The sequence below is a fragment of the Hippocampus guttulatus genome, chromosome 12 (assembly GCF_054856545.1).
Source record: "Hippocampus guttulatus isolate MCC_2025c chromosome 12, RoL_Hgut_1.0, whole genome shotgun sequence".
Lineage (NCBI taxonomy): Eukaryota > Metazoa > Chordata > Actinopteri > Syngnathiformes > Syngnathidae > Hippocampus > Hippocampus guttulatus.
In genome coordinates, this window is record NC_141272.1 from 5,568,310 (window position 1) to 5,582,480 (window position 14,171).

Sequence of the window (14,171 nt, forward strand, 5' to 3'; positions counted from 1 at the left end):
TTGGATGACGGTTTCAGAGCAAAAACACACACACATACTCCGCATTCTTGTCCCGTTTCCCGTCTCCAAAGAAAGAGAGAAGAGGAAAACTAAAACGTTTGATGGCCACGTTTGTATGACTTCACTTTTCCGGGGAGAAAGGATAACATAACGAAAACAATTCACAATTTGGCGCCAGTCACAGGAAGCAAAGAAGGGGTGAAAAGTCACGGCACGTTTGTAAATATGCTCCCTCTTGTGGAAGATGGAAGAGCTACTTGCATCCGGAGAAATGTTTTTCTAAAGCCTATGTACTGTCCAGTATTTCAGGTTCCCTTTACATTATCGACATTCAAGGACCACGAATAGCTCGCGGGCCTGTTCTGAAAATAGCTCACGAGTGATAGGACATTGTGATTTCCTAGGATTGTTGTGTAAATCATAATCTGAAAATGGAAACAGATTTATAGAAATAAAGTGCTGTATGTGATAAATCTGCTTCTCAGTTGTTAGAAATCACCAATGTCTTCACACGAACGATTTAAATGTTAATTATGAATAACATACAATATTAAGGTAATTTGAGCAAATGGGTTATTTCACATGAGCCCTTCGCAGTAATCGGTTACCCAAGAAGTAGTTCTCAGTTTCAGAAAGGTTGGTGACCCCTGCACGAATGCAGTCTGCAATAAGAAGAAAGTTTTGAAGCGAATTCTGATTAAACAGAAGTCATTACCAGGCAAATATATGCCATATAATATCAGGATATTAAATCCATCTATTTTCTGGTGCACTTGTCCTTGTCCTTCGAACAGGACCGGGTACAACTTGGACTGTTTGCCAGTCAATCCCAGGGCACATAGTAGACAAACATTCACACTCACACTTCTACACTTGAGTCTTTTCAATTAACCTAACATGGTTTTGGAACGTGCGAGGAAGCAAGAGAAGACCCACCCAACCACAAGGAACAAAACATGCTCACCTGTACACAAGATCAGACGCAAGATTCAAACGGTCGACCTCAGAGATGTGAGGCACATGTGTCAATCACAAACGTAGCGTGCTACCTGTCAGGAATACATTTCCTGAAAAACTAATGGCAATGTTCAACATAAATCATACCCATGTTTAAGATATAGTCCATTTATTTTTGGGTCCATCTCTTAACCCTGTATCAATGTTTTTATTTTTTAATCAAAACCAAGAGAATAGTAATCCCTGTGTAAATCCTGAAAAGCATCACGGAGCAGCCAACATTTTATAAAATCACATTTATTCCCACTGCTTGGCAATAATGTGTAGCAGTGATTACCTAAAAAGGTAAACTGTCAAGTCCAACAAATTTAAATCACTGACTCACACTGGTTCACGTACAAAACGGTGGGCTGCAATTGTTTCAACATGCCAAAATCATCTCAGATACAGTTTTGTATCCATGATCTCAACTGCGGCTCTCTCTGTTCATGATTTGGCAACAGCCTTTAAAAGAGTGTTCCTCAGATAGGTGCACAGCTGGTTCATCAGATCTTTATTCTGACCTTCCACCCAGTGCATCTCAATCATTGCGTCGCCCTCCTCCTGCAGCACATTCAGCAGACATTTAAACAGGAAGTGTTCCACTGACCCCGGGCTCGCTGGTTGTTTTGACGCCATCTTGCTTGTGGCACTGGTGCCCTCCTTCAGGCCACATGTCCCTGCAGAGCTGCACTCGGGCATTATTTCCCCATCTTCACGTGCAACCTTTTCCAGGAGCTCCCGATTCATTTCACCAGCGGCCTTGGTAGCCTTCATGCTTTCGACGGATGGGGCACTGTTGCCAATCGACTCTGCAGTTACATGATGGTCAGCTGACTCCCGAGTGGCATCCTCCTGTCTGTTTTGGGCGAGGGAGGGCGGCGCGGCGGCAGCAGCGGTGCTGTGATGTGCTCTTGGCAGCTCTCGCAATTGCCGCATTTGTTCGCGTCGCTTCTGTCGGCCGTGGATCCAAGTGTTTTCCACCGCGGTCAGGAGAAGGCGCTGCTCCTGCTCCCTGCATGGAACGCGCTTGTGAAGCACCTGCAAGCAGAAGAAACAAAATATATTTTCACTGGATTCAAGGATCTATTTTCATTAGGAAGACTGGTAGGATTTTTTTCCTGAGAACATCTGGCATTAGTAATAAACTAGTACAACCGAAAGTGTTGCAGCCCTCTGCCAAGGCGTGACATTTTATCACCATCAGTCATTTTACATTTTGCTCGCTTGAGTCAACAATTATTTGTTATTCGACAGCCCAACTATTAAAAAAAGCTAAACATCCAATTTGGCCTTATAGAATTTCCGAAATATGGTTTATATGGGAAGCATGGTGACGTATCGGTAAGCATATTTGCCTCAAGAGTGCTGAGGTCCTGGGTTAAAATGTCGGTTCAAACGTCGGTACGGGTCATCCTGTGCTGAGTTTGCACAGACTTTCCCTGCACCCAGTGGCTTCCTCCCACATTCCGAAAACAATGTCAAGTTCATTGCGGACTCCAAATTGTCTGTCGGTGTAACTTGGAAGCGTCAGTGTGAATGGTTGTTTGTGCATAGGTGCCCTGTGAATGGCTGCTCAGTCCGGAACAGATCATGGTATAGCCCGCCTCTCACCTAAGATAGGATCCAGCTCATCGGCGTCCCGACTGAGGACAAGCGTTTAAAAAAAAAAAAAAATTGGGTTGATATTTAATAATAATAATAATAATAATAGATTTTATTTATAAGCGCCTTTCAAGACACCCAAGGACACTTTACAATAACAAATAACACAAAACAATACCATGTTTAAATATGATTTTCTGTGTAATTAAGTCCCCAAACTTAATAGAACAGCCTGCTCAAACGAAAGAACAACTGACCCGCAGCTCCGTTAGCGCCTTCTCCATACGAGTTGTGATGGCTTCCAGAGGATGGCGGCCAGTGCAGCCCAGACCACGGGACTTCATCTGGAGCTCCCTCAAAGCCACATGGGGAAGGGTGAAGGAAAGAGGTTTACGCGCTCTGTCCAACTTGCGCTTCTTACTGGGTGGAGACTGACGCAGGCCGCAGGAGGAAATCACAAAGAGAGAAGTGGGGTCAAGTTTTTACTGATGCTCTCATTGAAATTGAAGTATTTCGGGAAATCCACACGTTTGCACTTCATCTCGTGATGACTACAACGGTGAGCCATTATTATGTTGCCCATATTTGTAATTCCAGTGCACAGACGACTGCATAATTTGTAGTGGCCACAGTTAGCCTAATTACAGTTAAATGTTGATTTTATTATTTTTTTTCTACTTATGCCCCTGAATCAGTCATGCATGTGCGATGTCAAAATGGGGTGACTACCTTCGACACGTAACTTATTTTATGGTACATGTTTGTAAATTGTACACGCACCTCTGCCATGACATCTACTGCTAAGTGTAATACAGCTTAGTTGACAACATATAAAGATATTGCAAAACAAATTTAATTCAATTGTTCTTATTATTCTTATTTCTTACCATCTCAACAATTTTGAGGTCAAACAGCATCCTAAAAAAAAGTCAATTTGAACTCAAGATATTCCACTGCATTTTGAGTCCAGGAATTTAATGTACTTTGACTTCATGTACACTCCGTGCCTCGTTTCTTTGATATGAATATAAAATGTTCGTGTGACATAAGAATCATTATTACTGTGAGCATAATGCAGCGAATGTCTGTGGTGGTTGTGAGAAAATGGATGACTGGATTCATGGACACAAGAGGGAGCTGTGAGCACATCGGCTGGACCTGCAGGGCCTTGTAATAATGCTCCTTACGCTTGTCCTCTGAAGTCAAACTGCAATGGCGCTAGAGGTCATTCGCCAACCGTATCTGGGGGACAACATGACTAGTGCTGCAACGCTTCCCTGCACACCCGCATGCCAGCGACTGTGCGTTCCACGTCACTCACAAGGGCTCTGCAAGCTGGCGCAGGGTCTGCAGTGACAGAGCAGACAGTATGGCCGACTGACCTACAAACAGCAGTGGGGAAGGAGTGGGCTGTGACCTTCACGGGTTGCTGCCGTTCTGAGAGTCAAGTTTGCACACCTCAGGGTCTCTATCGTATGCCTGATGACTTTGTGTGTGTAATTGCCATTCTTAATGTCAGTGAAAGATGTATTAGTGGTCCTTGAGAGCACAATTGTTTACAGACAGGAGAATTAGAAGGATGTCTGAGGCAGTGTAGTCCTCCATCACAACCAGCTACAATAATAAGCACTGCTTGAATAATACTTAGTTTATCAAAGACAGCATTACAGTATTTATTTATTTTTTGGTATCAAAAGCAATCTGATTGTGCAGAGGTACCAAATGTTACAGCCGGTAGGAGGGGACCACATTGTCCCTCCCTGCTCTTGTATTTAAATATACTGTAACTTGCGCTTGGTTTTAAGTACCGGTAATTTACGTTCCCAGAAGACACAGTTACAAAATGTTCTCATGTTTAATTAGGGGCTTCATAATGGACCTTCTCTGATCTGTCGGTTTAATAAAGCTTCTTTGCATTTCATATTTTTTAACCCCACCACACACAGGCACGCAAGCAATCTCCCCAACACATTAGAACGAGACAAGCCTTACATGTAACACTTTGATTCAATATATCTCTGCCAGTGTTCCCATATTCAAACGATGTTTGTAGCATTTTGAGGAAATCACATTGCCCCATCAGTGGTGAGCTATTTTTAGAACAGGGCTCATGTGCCCGCATGCCCGTTGGTGATGCCTGATTTATGGCCAATTAGCGCTTTTTGTACCAAGACAGACATCTTGCTAGGTCACCTGCCATGCGCTTGCTATGACTTTCTGCACCTAAGCTGTATGTCAGCATAACAATTATTAGCGTGTTAGCATTTGCGAATTTCTCCATTGTGAGGCAAATAAAGGTTTTTCTTCTTCTTCTTTGCAGCATTTCTCATTCAAAACAGTACACAAGCACAGGGAAATTGTAAAACTCCTGACCAGTGTATCTCAGTGCTTTACTCACTCAGGTCCCTATTTTGCTAATTGTTTTTTGTAACTCTGGATAAAATGGTTATGTGTACTGTATACTGGTCTATAGTAGTATATTAAATTTAGAATTGACCTGGTAGTAAAATGGCGAAGTAGGTCACAGTTGCATGCGCGCCACGTATGTGTTAAGACCACATGTAACATTAATGAGCCTGCCTCATGCACATACACGTATAGCTGACATCCATAGGAAGACATGCATCTGGGCAGAAAGAGTCAGCCATGCATTGCTTTCTGTGCATGCAGAAGCCTCTGTCAAAACAACACACATGCCGCGTGAAGGCAAGACGAAAGGAGCATCACAGGAAAAGAAATATAGGGCAATCCTTCTGCTCAACTGATTTGATAGCGGAAAGGCCAAAATAGCCGAGTCCAACAAGACAGAGCTCATGCATCTACTGAGCAGCCAATTCCAGTTGTTTTTCCTCTAGCACACACAAATGAACACCATTCCTGTTGACTAATACAGTTTATTGTTATGTTTTCTCCAACACTTTCACAGTCAACACAACTCAAAGCCAGTGTGCGCGCACATTTCTTATACCCCGGCAACTGTTGCCAGGTTACCGCTAAACTAAAACCGTATAAAGCTCACCCTGGAGGAGGAACAAGAGTGTGTGATGGAAGATTGAAAGATGCAGTTGGGGGGCAGGGTGGGTGGGGGGGGGGGGGGGGTGGAGGAGGAGGTACATTATATAGTAGATGGATTCTGGGTGTTGGTCTGGCTAACCAGCAGGCGGAGACAAGCTCGAGCATTAAAGTGGCCCACCGTGGCCTGCAAAAAGACTTACCGGAACGAGGACATCATCATAGAAGCTCCAGGCCAGCGCCCACCGCATGGTGCGCCCCTGGCAGAACTCTGTGTGCGTCACTTTGGGTACCTGGGGGGAAAATATAAATACAAATTAATTGCAGCGGTCTATATACACGTGCTGGTTTTTACTAGACAACTTCATTCATCTATTTTTTTTATAGCTCTTGTCCTCATTAGGGTTAGGGGTGAACTGAAGCTTATCCCAGTTGACTTTACCCAAGAAAGAGTAGAGATGTTTTTATTGTCTTTATGAGCGCTTACTTTTTTCCACACTGGGGGCTCTGCACGGCAAGTCAGAGCCGCTCTAGTTGCATCGCCAGGGCTTCAGCAGTGTACTGGGTGGGGCGTACGGTTGCTCACATGAGATTGGGCTGCCCAATCAAACAGGCTAATATTAGCAAGTCATGAAATTGGGTTGTCAAGTGTTCTAGAATATTAAGACATTTTGACAAAGGGATGTTCAGACATCTGATAAGTGGAATGTGAAAAAAAAATCAATATGTCTCCTTGAAACGCATATGCCGACAGACATGGCTACTCCAAAAGAAAATATCTATTAGCATCTTAGCTATGCCCAATTTTTAATTTTTTTTTTATTACACCCCCTTTAATTTGGATAACAAGCCTGCTCTCTGGATGCTTGCCAAAGATGCACTCTTGTTGATGAGCAGCCATGGCAGTCTAAATCCCTACGAGGGTGCAGGTGCAGCAAACCATAGGACTGGATGTCTTGCTCTTTCAAGCATGTGAGAGAAGCGACTAGCACGGGACTATAGGCGTGATCCAGTCAGGAGTCACGAGCTGGGCTATTAGTTCCAGCTAATGACGCTCGTGGCTGTTAGCTGCACACCGCCTTGTGAGGCAGTCATGCGCTGCTAACAGAAATCAGCGCCTGGCCCGCTTGTGACAATTTTTGGTTGGCATTTTAGACACAGGAGATCCATTTTGGGTGCCTGCTCCCCTGGCAGAAACGACTGTTAAGTTGAACTGCTTTGTAAGATTCAGCTCTTGTAGCACAGTACACGCCAATGGCATGTTGACTCCGATGGGCCACTCACCCCTTGCTTCCTAAGCTCCTCCTTCAGCGGGGCCAAGCTACATTTCTTTCCCAGCATGCAACTGTACCACCTGCAGAAACAAGCATCCACATTAACCTGTTGAGCACATTAGCGGTCGACTACTAAGCATAGATTCGAACAAGCGGAAAAGATGCAAGACGTGAGAAACCCACAGTGGAAATACTATTCTTGACAACACTTTCAGGCAACCTTCCCACAATACAGGGTCTGAGAAATGTTGGAAGTATTACAAACAGCACACTGATTTATCATAAGGCATGTGACTCATAGGGGGCAGTCTAAATTCAAGAGGCCTGCTAGGCCACGCACATGTTGCGCCTCCTATCTTTCAGGTATTTTTAAATGTGAGTGTAAACAATACAATCACAATTTCACAAAACAATTTAAGCCAGAGAATATTGCAACATCTGCATTTCATGGGCAGGGGAAGTTCACTTCCACAACTGCATGGAGAAGGTGTTTTATTTTAATGGGTAAGATCTTGATTTGGATGAGTTTCGAACAAATATGGCATTTTAGAGCAATATTAAATATAATAGTTTTGAAATGTGTCCCCAAGTGCAGAATAATGCTACAATAAAAAACTGTACTGTTCCTTAATTTCTTACGTTTGAGCAAGAAGCGGTGTCCACTTCAGTGTACTTGAGAGCGTTCTTTGTCGTCCCCCCCACCCCTAATTTTTAAACCCAATTCTTAAAACAGTGAGTTATCAGCGGATTGCTGCATGTCGCTATAACAGATATATTTGGAGGTCATAAAGGCCATTTGAGTATGAAAATGCTGAGCTGATTGGGGCAGAGTAGGTTAGTTGTGACATGTCCGCATTAGCTGACACAATGAAATATTGAACAGCTCTGACAGTGACAGATGTTTCCCACAGTGGGGAGCAACAGCCAATGTGGCTTTTCAGTCAACTTTGAGTGTGCAGCTGCTAAATGATGCTGATCACATTCATGCTGTTTTTCCAAGTGCAAATATTTTTACCTGAGAAGAAAATCTTCATACCAATGGCATGATAAATGCAGATCATTATCTTTGAAGAATGCATTTGCACATGCCGTATTGGGCGCAAAAAGGGCTTGCCCCTATAACACAGAAATAAAATGAAGAGGGGGGAGAAAGGAGGGTGGGTGTTGGTGAGTCTCAAAGGACCAATTGGTGAAGCTGGCAGTGTTGCCATGGACACCTGCAGGCTCTTTTGTCCCAGCATTATTTCTGGTTGGGAGTGACAGCCGGCTGCGGTTGGATTGGGCCAAATGCCAATCCTTGAAAAGAAGGAATCATTTACATGCTCTCCCACTCTCTCTCTCTCTCACACCTGTAAACATGCATCACCGTGACACAAGAGCAGGCAGGTGTTAACATCCGTCTTTCTGGGACACACCGGTGTGGCATGTCTAATTTGTTTTAATAGTCCCTTGCTGCAGCACTCTCTCACTCTGCTGCCCTGGTGACAGCACTGTGATGAGGGAGGGGCTGCTAAAGTGGTACCCACCCAAACACACATGCTCCCCGTGGGGTGATTGTCTGCCAAAATCATTAAAGTGACTATACGTGACAGCTCCATCAATGTGCGCGCAACCATAATTTGCCCACTTCCCCACTCTCAGGATGCATTTCAACCTCTCAGAACCTCTCGAAAAAGTCAGAATCCATCTGCCACTTCAGACATTTTTAACACTCTCTGTGACAATTTGGCTTCATATTTTGACACGTTTGGTTTGATTACCGCTATCCCTGAAGGTGAAGTTGTCTTTGTTCCTCACCTCAAGCGTTTCTTGAGCTGCAGGCTGTCATGAATGATCCTCTTAACAAACTCCAGTTCGCCGCCCTCCGCCATGATTTCTGTCACCCCACCCGTGTTCACCGAGCTGGGAGGAGGTCGCCGTGCGTTCCTTGAATTGACCCCCTGCAGCGAGCAGCAAGACAGACAGAGATTAAGATCCAATCCTATTAAATGTCTGTTACTAACTGTGTAAACAAATATTGCTTCAGACAGCCATGCAGCGAACATTGGGATTTCTAAATGTTCATCCCGCTGCTCGTAAACCAGTTGAAAATGAGAGAAGATTCACCTTGGCTTCAAGCTGGTTGGCAAAAAAAGGAGGGTTGCACATGCAAAAGTCATACACAATTTCCGTCTCTTCTTTCAAAGCGTCCATCAGCAGAGTCTTCTGGGGAACTTTGACCACTGTCGTAGATAAAATAACAATGCTCAATTAGCAATGCTACAAATTGCCCCTCAAATCAAATCTGACATTGATAAATTAATGTGACAATAGAAGCAATCCTCTATATCCGGGTTATAGTTGTCTCTCCTAACACACACACACAGATCAACAAATTAACTAAAATATAACATGAACTGGCATGCCATTCATCCATTTTCTACCCCCTGTCTTTCAGGACAACTGGATTATGGATTAACATGGACACATCAATTATTTTCACGTAGTGCTTTGGGTTATTAGAAAAATCAATACTGCAAGCAAACCGGTAATTGAAATGAATAACTATATTGTCTTCCAATTTGCTGTTGTTTCTCTCAGTTGCCTATATCAATGGATTGGATTTCAGAATGAACTGCAGCCATCTCTAAACAGTGACAAGCACCTAACCAGTGGCATTGTTGAAATGTTGCAAATTGCAAACTTACCTTTAACCAGGTCAGACAAATGGTTCTGCTCCACGTTCCTGGTAGCGTAGTCAAAGCATATATCATCCACTTCGGTTGCAAGGAAGTACCAGCCGTTCATTGAGGCTCCCAGCAACGGGTAGATACAAGATGCACCAGTGCCTCAAAAAATAAAAATAAATCAAAGAAATCTCTTGGGAATGATAAATTCTGATTATGAGGCAATGTTACAATATTATTCAATACAATATAAACCAACAATAACAATGAATTACATCCGTGTGATTAGGACTGAGCCACAGACTATTAGAATGTTTCGGCTACCGATGTCAATGCCTCTACGCAATTGCTTCTGGCCATCGATGAGATCCTCCACCCAGTGGATGTAGTTAAGGCGTAGAGGGACCGTGGGTATGAGGCGCTCCAGAGGGATCTCGATGCTCAAACCAAAGTCCTCCTTCAGAAGGGTGCAGGTCAGAGCTCGCACGGCCTCTGGCTCCTTGAAATTCACTCTTGAAGGTACACAAGAGAACAAGATGCAGCAACGTTTATCTTCTAATTAACATTACAGGGCTCATCTTCAGCAAACAGGTGAGGCGTGATTGGTATGTGTCTGCCCAGAGCAACTATGATTTCATTTTCATTCGACAACAAGTGGAAAAATGGCTGTACATTAAAATGGACAAAAACACCTGATTCAATTTCTACACAGCTTGCTGGTGAGCTGATTGTTTGAATCAGGTGTGTTGAAGTAAAGAGAGATCTAAAACAGGCAGGATATGGCTCTCGAGGAACCAGGGTTCCTCACCCCTGATTTAAAGCAAGGTGTGGGGAAGAACACATTAAGTGTAATGAAGGGTGCTGATCATTTTGTGTCAACTCTGTAGCAACATCTAATTACCCCTCCAACCGCTACCCGTCCACCTCCCGCCACACACCATAGATAAGCAGCTCATTAATTTGCAATCCACAGTTGAAGACAATGAAATTCACATTTTCCACACAATTAGGACCTCACGCATTATTTGCCTAGGCCCCAAATGTTCATCGCTGTAGTTTGAACTGCTACAGCTGTCATATAAGCAGACGCGGTGGCAGCAGACTGAGTGGGTGGGTGAGACGCTCATAAATGAAGCTTTGCCAAATGTTTTTTTGCAGCTTGGCAGATGTAATTAGACACCTCTCAGGGCTGACAGCGTCTGGCACGCAAACCATTCAACATGGGCAGTTTTCAATGGATAACAAGGGAGGGGGGAAAAAACCCACGAGTGAAAGAGATGCAAATACCAACTACATCAGGGATGGGCAATTTAAATGACAGGAAAGGACCACAATTTTTACACCAGCCCACAAATGACAGAAATTCATGCAAAACTGATGGCCATTAAAATGCCCCCCCCCCCTCACCCCAAGACACTTATGAACTGCCAATGCACATTTTACACTAAAAATGGTGGTTGGACATCCCCGCCCCCTCCCCCCGTTTTGTATTGATGGTGTGGAAGTGTTTTGTTTTTTTAATTTATTCAAGTACTGTACTTACTGCATTTATGACTATGGCGTAACTTTTAGTTTTATTTTACAATGAACCCCTATTTATTGCGAGAGGTACATTCCAAACTCATGAAACCCATGATGAAGGAGAAGCAAAGAGCCACTTTATTTATTTATTTTTATTATTATTTGGGTTTTAAATCCATAGCATGATGGTGAGGCTACAAAGCACAATGAAAGAGTGGACGACAAAAAAGAAACAAAGCAGTTGCACTGTCTCAGATCTTCTGACGTTCCTTCTTCCTCAGAGGCATCATTAGAAAAAGATCAATATTCAGGCAGCAGGGCTGCTCAGGCCAGACCTCTATTTTTAGCCTTGAGGTGTGAATGCGAGTGTGTGTGTGCGCGCACACTATTAAAGAGGACGAGCAGCGCTGCAAGCGGCATCTCTATGGCAACCCCATCTACCGAACAGATGAAGGGAGAGCACGCAAGCTCGGCCACGTTGGAGCAATGGCCGGCGCCAGACTGAGCACATGAGCGTACCCGCGCTTTACGTTTACGATGTCACGTGGGTTTACAGCAGTGAGCTTACGTGCTCATTCTTCGCAGCGGAGAGGAAACGACTTGGGCCAAAACAGCTCTATGAATAAAGTGATCAAGTGACACAATTTGCTGCTGGACAATTTGTTGACATGTTTTAGTATACATAGTGAACAAGGTGACTTTCAAGGTACCGCTCAGAGTACATCTGCGATGGCACACAGTAACTGTGAGGCAAAAAAGCAATGAATGATTTCAAGATGACATGATGGTTCTCATGCATGTTAGAAAAATATGGGCCATTTGGAAAATAAGCTGATGCAATGAAGACAGAGGGTTACTATTTACAGTGCATTCAGAAAGCATTCATCGCGTTTCCCTTTTTGTTATGCAACAGCCTCATCCAAAAACTTTTTTTTTTTCATCCCTCAATTTCTACACAAAACACTCCATAATGACAACGTGAAATGTTGTTTTGTTAAAAAAGAAAAACAGCATATGCATGTACTGTAAATATTCACAGCCTTTACCGCAATACTTGTGCATCAACAACCTTTGGCAGTAGCCTCAAGTCTTTTTGAAGACGCTATCGCAAGCGTGGCACGCCTCTCTTTGGGTAGTTTTGCCCATTCCTCTTTGCAGCACCCCCGAAGCTCCATCAGGTTAGATGGGAAGCATAGGTGTACATCATTTTCAGATCCCTCCAGAGATGTTCGATCAGATTCCACTCTGGGCTCCATCTGGCCCACTTTAGGACATTCATCGAGTTGTCCTGAAGCCGTGTGGCTTGACCGTGTGGTTAGGGTCGTCGTCCTGTTGGAAGGTAAACCTCGGCCCAAGTCTGAGGTACTGACCCTTCTGGAGCAGGTTTTCATCCAGGAGGACTTGTACATTGTTACATTAATCTTTCCCTCAATCCCAACGAGCTCAGTTGCCCCTGCTGAAAAACACACAGCATGATGCGGTACCACCATGCTTCAGTGTAGGGATCGTATTGGTCAGATGATGAGCGGTGCCTGGCTTCCTCGAAACATGACACCTCGCATTCATGCTAGAAAGTTCAATCATTGAAGTCCTGCTGGTTCAGATTCATCCATTATTGATCCATTTACAGATAATAGAGGCCACTCTCCTCACTTGAACCTTCAAAGCAGCAGAAATATTTCTGTACCTTTCTCCGGATTTGTGCCTTGAGATAATCCTGTCTCGGAGGTTTGCAGACAATTCTTTTGACTTCATGCTTGGTTTGTTCTCTGACATGCACTGCCAACTGTGAGACCTTACATTGACAGGTGTGTGTGTGTCTTTTCAAATCATGTCATATTAACTGAATTTATCACAGGTGGACTCCAATTAAACTGTAGGAACCTCTCAAGGATGATCGGTGGAAACATGATGTGCCTGAACTCAATTTTGAGCTTGGTGGCAAAGGCTGTGAATAAATACAGTCCATTCCAAAAGTGATTGTGATTAAAATCACCATTCACTTTGTTGAACTGTCCAACAAAGGACAAACACCACATTTACCAAACCAGTGCTTGCTCTTCAGCCTGTAAGTTGGTGATGCAACAATGGACGACAACTAAATCAAGGGCAATCATGGAGTAGAATTACATATCTGCATGTAAACCCAGTACGACAGTGATGATGGAGTGGCCATTACACAACCTCAGTATATGAGTCTACAGCCATATGCTCACACTTTGGGCCACATGGAGAGGAAGAAAGAATTGTCTCATGGCCAACTAGCTCTAATACTACGATCTGTGTTTGTGTATTTGTCAGCTATGTCCACATAGCATTAGACCTCTAACACGGATTGTACTGATTAGTTTCCATTATTTATTCAGCTGGTACAATTTTGCTCTTGCATGACTGTGAGCGCAGCCGATTAAAGCCTAAAACATGCACACGCAGATTACACTGCTACAACTACGTTCATTTACTCTACTTTAGTAGCTGGGCGAATCGTCTCCGTCGCATTAAATTGGCACACATTATTTGATACTTACACGGCCCGTCCACTCAGGTTGGTGTGCACATGTTCTTGGAATTCTGGGTACTTGGAAGCCAGGTAGGCAAAGTCTGGTGCTTTGTCTTTGTAGCGGTTTCTGGGATGCATGGACTTGTTCAGAGACATGACAATAGTCCGGTGGTAGGATTCCTATACACAAAACTAAAGATAAGACAAGGTTCGTTCAATTTTAAAGAGTCGATAGGTTCCGTTAACATTCTGTCTCTGTGGACAGCTTTTGAAAAAATTAATACAGTTCGTGCGTTTTGTACTTCAATGTCAGCTTGGCGCGTCAGAAAACACGAACTCAGCTAAACCATATCAAATACGTATTAACAACCATAACTCAACTCTCATGTCAACATACCTTTTGCAATTCTTATGAGAATGCCAAGTTGCTTTAACACAAGAGGCTCGCGTTGTCCACACGTTTCCCAGCTTCACTCGCGCTTTTCCTGTTTGTGTGACGTCAATACTCTGCGCCGCAGCTGAGCCTTTCCACAAGCTTAAAGCCAATGTCAGCAAAAACTCGTCGGAGCCGCCCAAACATTTATTTATGGCTTTATT

At 43.7% G+C, this 14,171-nt stretch overlaps 1 protein-coding gene across 2 annotated transcripts; it reads right to left on the bottom strand.

Moving 5' to 3' along the window:
- Positions 1-1,109: 1,109 nt before the first annotated feature.
- On the bottom strand, positions 1,110-14,060 carry mettl16 (methyltransferase 16, N6-methyladenosine). Of its 2 annotated transcripts, none has more exons than XM_086126108.1 (10): positions 13,972-14,060; positions 13,603-13,754; positions 9,878-10,065; positions 9,575-9,715; positions 8,994-9,109; positions 8,685-8,827; positions 6,898-6,967; positions 5,817-5,906; positions 2,859-3,032; positions 1,110-2,037 (listed from the first exon to the last, which is right to left on the bottom strand). In XM_086126108.1, the coding sequence occupies exons 2-10, from the start codon at positions 13,728-13,730 to the stop codon at positions 1,444-1,446; spliced, it is 1,644 nt and encodes a 547-aa protein (XP_085982234.1). In that variant the 5' UTR covers positions 13,731-13,754; positions 13,972-14,060; the 3' UTR covers positions 1,110-1,443. The 2 variants fall into 2 exon arrangements, with proteins under 2 accessions (XP_085982234.1, XP_085982233.1); XM_086126107.1 differs by having other exon boundaries at positions 13,603-13,766.
- Between the last annotated feature and the right edge of the window lie 111 nt (positions 14,061-14,171).

Bases quoted from the DNA above. Each gene is read 5' to 3' on its own strand.
- mettl16 (XM_086126108.1), bottom strand. From the start codon at position 13,730: ATGTCTCTGAACAAGTCCATGCATCCCAGAAACCGCTACAAAGACAAA. The intron at 9,716-9,877 runs GTAGCCGAAACA...TTATTTTTTGAG, and splicing joins GCGTAGAGGCATTGACATCG to GCACTGGTGCATCTTGTATC. The intron at 9,110-9,574 runs GTAAGTTTGCAA...TATCTACGACAG, and splicing joins TTTGTCTGACCTGGTTAAAG to TGGTCAAAGTTCCCCAGAAG.